Below are 6187 nucleotides of genomic sequence, written 5' to 3' on the forward strand. Positions count from 1 at the left end.
CTCCCGCTGGTGAGCTGGGGTGGGGGAGGGGCTCGGGTCCCGCGGAGCCACAGCTCTGGTACGTTACCCTGTTCGCTGAGGTCTGCTCTTTTCTCCAGGTGTGTGCAGTCTGACGTGTCCTCTTTCCTGTTGCTCTCTCAGGATTAGTTGCACCAACTATATGTTCTAATTGTATCCAGTTTTAGGAGGAAGCCTCTGTCTCCTCTCACGCCGCCATCTTTAATCCTTTTTTGTTCTTTTTTTGGGAAATAATCACCAGACTACCAAATAGTTGCAAGTATTAGTGGAATTGTTTCTTTTCCCTGAAACATCAGTACATCGCCAAAACGGTGTGCTGCTGTCCTGGAACACATCCGTGTGGCCTTCCTGCAAATGGGCGCTGTGCGTGGCGGCCGCAGCCCAGCCGTCAGTCAGTGGGGTGTGAGTGCCACTGTCACCGTCTCGGCCTCAGACCTCACTCGGGTTTGCCACCCGTCCCATGTTGTCCTTTACAGCAGAAGGGCCTGGTCTTGAGTCCTCGCGCCCCTCGAGCCTCTCTCAGGCTCCTCGCCCTTCTATGGGTCGCCCCTCAGCCCGGCTTTCAGAGCTGCTGCCGCCCCCTGACGCCACTGGATGCGGGTGGCGTCTGGGAGGGGCTGCCGCAGCTGGCGCTCTGCAAACCCTGCAGCTGCCGCTCGGTCTGACCGATTGGTCCTGCCACCGACGTGGCTCCCAGGCGCCTCTGCTGTGCTCTCCTTCCTTTTGCTCTTAGGAACCGTGGGGCAGTACTTTGAAACTACGCAGACATCGCTGTCCCTTGCCAGTTGAACCACTCACGTCGCCGTGCGTGGACCCCGTTTAAATCTTCCTCACTGGGCTGTTAGCGTCGCTGTTGCTGATGCTCAGTTGCGCCCCAGGGATGAGTGGGAGCTGTTGAAGCTGGTTTGTGGTTCCCTCCAATGTGGCCTGTCAGTCTGGGAGCACTTGCTCAGCTTTTGGCACAAGAATGTTCTGGGCTTGTCCTGTGCGTTCCTGCCCTGTGTCTGTGAATCCCTTCCCAACAGGGAGAAACCTGGCTTCCGGCTTCCTAAAATACTTCCCTGAATCACCGGCCTGTCTGCCACCGGTGTCCCGCCCGAGCCGCCCGCCCATCCCGCTGTGCCGCACACTGCCCTCTGCCCGGGTCTGGCCCTCTGTTCTGTGCCACCCCAGAGGAATGCCCTCCCCACCCTCCTGGGTTCTGGCACTGTGGCCTGATCACCTTAGAACTGAATTGATCGGCATGTGGTAGGGGTATCTTTTTGGAATTTTGTGTTTATATTTAATTTACATACCTGAGACCCCAATTTTATAGGAAATCATGTTTTAGAACACTCATTTCCTGTGTGCTGCTGTGAAAACTTTAATTTTCAGATTGGCTCTTCCCATGGATGCCTACTGAGGTAACGTGGCCCTGTCACTCCTTTCAGGAAACCAAAGTGTCAGTGTCCCGTCTGTGATGGGGAGTTTCAGCTACTTTCTACCATTTTTCAGTGTCATGTTCTCTATCAAAAACATTACCCAGTCTTGGTGATCTTGCACCAGGTTTCAGGAGGCACTTCAGCCTTCATTTCTGCCATAGAAACTTACATTTCATATATTTCATATGTGACACTGCTTTTTGTTTCATCATTTTTTACTTCTCCAATTTTTTGACCTTCTTGTCTTCTTTCACCTAAAGCAGTATTGCAGGCTTATTTATTTACTGATATTGTGTTTCTAGCAATTGTTAAACAGATTTGCGTATTTCTTTAGTGATATGATTGCTCTCGCTCAGGGATCAGCAAACTACAGCCCTGTGAGCTGAGAATGGTTTTTACATTTTGAAAGCATTGTTTTAAAAAGATTTGGAACAGAAAAAATATGTGGCCCACAAATTCTAAAGTATGTGTCATCTGACTGACCCCAATTTGCCGACCTTCCTATAGTCCCATTCCTGCCCCCTTTTGATGACTGGATTGTCAGGTTTGAGCTCTCCGGTTATTATAAAGCTACTTGGTTATTATAAAGTGAACAAGAAATGCTTTTCTGAGTGTGAGACATTATTCATAAGCTTAAAACATTCTGTGATCTTTAACTTTTGACAAATTGGACATTTCTTAAAATGTTACTTCTATAAAAACACTGAACATTGGTCAATTAAAAATTTTCAGAAGTATTCAAAATTCGGTAAACCATCCTTTATAATGTATTACACACTTTACGTACAAGGAATATGTTCTTGGTAAGCCCATGAAATTGACCCAGTGGATTATCAGTAACTAGTTCTGTGGCCAGTGTGCCTGTGTGTGGGTGTGACCTCAGGGCCTGTGGCCACTCAAGGCCTGGTGTTCCCACCAGGGGGAATGGCTCAGGGGGTCTGTGAGCTCCCGGGAAATAGCATGTGGTGTGCAGGCGGGCCCTGGGTGGGTGCCGGGACGGAAGGGGGTCCCCTGCCCCCAGCATGTCTCTTGCAGAGGAGTCATGCCCTCAGATGGCTAAGAAGCGCTGCCCTAGGAGGGATGCCTGCCTGCCTTCCTTTGGCTGTTTTGAGGAGAAAGTCCTGGAATGGGAGCGAGCAGAGGTTTGCGGACAGGCGAGCGCCACAGCCGGCACAGACGTTCTGGGGGGGCTGCACCTGGTGCCCCTGGCGCCCCTGGCCTGCACTCTGCAGGCGTGTGCTCTGTTTTCCAGACGAGCAGAGCTACCTTCTCCGAGACGCCGAGGCAGAGGTGCTCTTCTCCTTTAGCCTGGAGGAGTCCTTGAAAAGGGCGCGCGCTTCTCCGCTCTTTAAGGTAGGTGGGAGGGAGTGGCCTCCAAGTCTGCGGGCCTCAGGTGGCGGACACCCGAGGCCTCCCTCCGCGAGTCAGCCCTGCGGCTGTGCCGAGCAGACCGCGGCCCAGTTACGGAAGGGGGTCTGTAGGGCGCGTGTGAATGAGTGGCTTCACGGGGAAGAGACCTTGTAAGCTGGTTTTTCTGCTTTTAACCAACCTTCCATTACTTAATGACTGCTCTCATTAAATGTGTAGTTGGCTAGAGAATGGAGGACATTCAAAATTAGTTGAATGTGTGCTTAAATAATTCAGGACTGAAGATTTTTAAATATTTGTTACATATACTTTGAACAGTTTGAAATATTTTTTGTATCCAAGAATGGCTAAGTAAATTAATAGTCTGTTTCTTATACTTCTTCAAGAATCAACTGAGGAATCAAATTATTTGCACTGCTGAGTGAAGATATACCTTACTTAAAATAGCCTGATTTTTCTGAGTGATTTTTTTTCTGTGAGTGTATTAAAACAAAATAGTGTTTTATGGTATACTTAGGGGTAGGGGTGTTAGAAAATTAAATTTCAGCCATCAGAGTCACTTCCTGCCGAGCCCAAAGAGCTTATGGGTAACGAAGGGGGAGGGCTGGCAAACAAACGCGCTGGCTTAGAAGAGTTTTATGGAAATGGTGGGAAACACTTATGTTACTCTTCCTTCTGTGACACAGTACTTCATGTCTAGTAGAATGTCAGTTCTAGTTACTTTACTAATTGTGATTTACTAATAAGTATGCAAATGCTTAAGCTGTGTCCGATTTATCCAGGATTTTTGAAGGCCCACCCTAGGCTGGGGACTAGCAGGGACCTGTGTGTTTGTAACTTCATAAACTTAGCTTGTCTAAACCTCAGGATAGAATTTATGCAAGATGATATACTCCAGAAATTCAAAGCATTTTATTAAAACAGTGCATGTGTTTTCATTTTTTTTTTTTTTTTTTTTTTAGGCAAAATATTTTTACATCACACCTGGAATCTGCCCAAGTCTTTCAACTATGAAAGCGATTGTGGAATGTGCCGGAGGGAAAGTATTATCTAAACAGCCATCTTTCCGGAAGCTCATGGAACATAAGCAGAATAAGGTAGGCGCAGGGAAAACCAGCCGTTGAATTTGTCATTGTTGTTCCTGAGATCCACTGTTTGGTAACTGATACACACTCATTTTCTTTCCCTCAGAGCTTGTCAGAAATAATTTTAATATCCTGTGAAAATGACCTTCACTTGTGTCGAGAGTATTTTGCCCGAGGAATAGGTATGGCTTACTGCCCCTGGTATATAAACATGTGATTGTACACACAGCAGTGTGTTTATCTGGTTTAACAGTTTTTGTTTTCATTTCTTAACAGATGTTCATAATGCAGAGTTTGTTCTAACTGGAGTGCTTACACAAACACTGGACTACGAATCATATCCTTTTTGAAAGATGCTTGGTGCAGAAACCCTCTCCTGATTAGATCAGAGCTGCATTCCCTGTCTCCACATATTAGGAGATTACTGCTGTTAGCGATACAAAGGATGAAGTTTTGTGAGCATTTGTACACTGTGGGTTCAAACATCTTTCCCAGATTTGCTTCTGCCCTTGGTGCTGACGTGCGCTGCCCGTGCCATCGGGTGGCTCTGGGGCCTTGTCACACCTGCAGCTGCAGCAGCCTAATTCATTTTGCCCCAGGTGGACAGTTTGGAGCCGCCCAGGCTGCAGGTGCTCTGGAAGGTGCAGGTGGGGGTCAGCGTCCTGAGGGAGCTCCTACGGGGGTGCCTGTTGGGTGCGCTCTGCACCAAGTTGAGAGGACGGGGCCAGGCCTGGGTCTCTGCTTGAGTAGCGTCAGCAGGCGCCCCTGACCATGGCTGCCTCAGGGAGTGGGGCCCTCTCGGGTTCCCTGTGGCCTTGGCTGGACAGGCAGACGAGAAGGGTGCTGTGTGGTCTTACTGCGGAGTACCTGAAGCTGATAAACTACATTTAAGGCCCTTTATTGGATGCTGTTCTGTGATGTGTGTGAGAGTTGTTTTCCTCAACAAGCCTACATATAAATTCACCTGATGGCATCGGCTGCATGTGCCCAGAGCCCCGGAGCTCAGGTCTGGTTGCGTGGCAGCTGCCGTGGCAGCCAGTGTTTCCACCAGATGCCCATTTTCCAGCTGCTTTCTTTGGTGACAGCATTTTAAAGCAGGAAGATAAATGTAATAAGTATGCTGCATCTTATTAAGATGTGTAATTTTATTCTGAGGAAACTTAAATTATATTTTGTATTATATAAATTTAAGAGCCCACATTAGGTTTTATGATTCATTTACCAGGTTTTTAAATGTTTTCAAAGCACTGTTTCAGAATTTCAGCTACAAATAAAATGGTGTAAATAAAGATCTTCTATCTCTAAACTATGGATGTTAAAAAGATTTGAAATGTTTTGTACTTTATTTTTATTTCTTATACTCTTTTCTTTTATATTGGTATCTTGCCCACATTTTAAATAAATGTACTTTTGAACTTAGAATTGAGTGATTCTTTGTTTGTTATTCCATATTTTTCCATAATTTACATGATCTGCATCAAACTGGATCACATTTCAAGTAATCTCAAGACAAAATTGTTCTAGTAAATTTTCTCCTAAATTTCTGGAAGGCAGCCGATCCCTGTCATTGTGACAAACTCCTGGGCAGGGGTGTGTTCACTACGGTCGCACCGGCCGGCCAGAGCCATTAAACACAAAACCCACGTCCACCTGCTGCACTTGTGCCTGGCTCTAATTCACTTCCTCCGATCGTAGGTACCGTAGGATAATTGGAGCCTCGTCACTCATGTTAAGGACATCAGTGCACCTGCTATACTCAGTGTGCTGATGTGAAGTACCTACTGCAGGGATCCTGAGCCCCTCTCTCCCTGTGCTCATCAGCCGTGACCTGAAACGCTGAATTTGCTTCCATGTCAATTTCTGACATGTCCTCCTGGAAATATCTGTGATCTACTCGACAGTTTATTTAACTCGGCCGCCTCTGTGACTCGAACCCAGTCCAGGCAGAGCACATGTATTACAGTGTTAACACACAGTTGAGTGCGTGTTGGGGAATTGCTGGTGTTCACGTAAGGTTTTGGTGTTGGAACCCACTTGAGGCAACAGTAGTTCAGCTGTTTTCTCCCAGTGGTGCTGTGGGAGGACTGCGTGGGTCCCACCGGTGGAGAGCATGTCACCCCACAATTGAGCGATTTTAGGTGAGATCGCTGTCTCCAGATTACACATCCCTGTCTGCCCCTCGGCCTTCTGTGGCGATATCACCAGGATGCGTCAGATCTCTGTGGGCACATCTTCATTCTTACTCAACATGACTGATGTATATGCTACTGACTAGAAATAGTTACCTGTTGAGCT

At 47.2% G+C, this 6187-nt stretch overlaps 1 protein-coding gene across 2 annotated transcripts in view; it reads left to right on the forward strand.

Moving 5' to 3' along the window:
* PAXIP1 (PAX interacting protein 1) overlaps positions 1-5314 on the forward strand; it is a 52824-nt gene extending 47510 nt beyond the window's left edge. For both annotated transcript variants that reach the window (XM_073238152.1, XM_073238153.1), the window contains 5 exons: positions 2692-2792; positions 3770-3904; positions 3999-4074; positions 4169-4228; positions 4844-5314. In XM_073238152.1, coding sequence (XP_073094253.1) covers positions 2692-2792; positions 3770-3904; positions 3999-4074; positions 4169-4228; positions 4844-4860 — 389 coding nt within the window. In that variant the 3' untranslated portion in view covers positions 4861-5314. The remainder of the gene's footprint in view (positions 1-2691; positions 2793-3769; positions 3905-3998; positions 4075-4168; positions 4229-4843) is intronic.
* The last annotated feature ends 873 nt before the right edge of the window (positions 5315-6187 follow it).

Source organism: Manis javanica, chromosome 6 (assembly GCF_040802235.1).
Source record: "Manis javanica isolate MJ-LG chromosome 6, MJ_LKY, whole genome shotgun sequence".
Taxonomy (NCBI): Eukaryota; Metazoa; Chordata; class Mammalia; order Pholidota; family Manidae; genus Manis; species Manis javanica.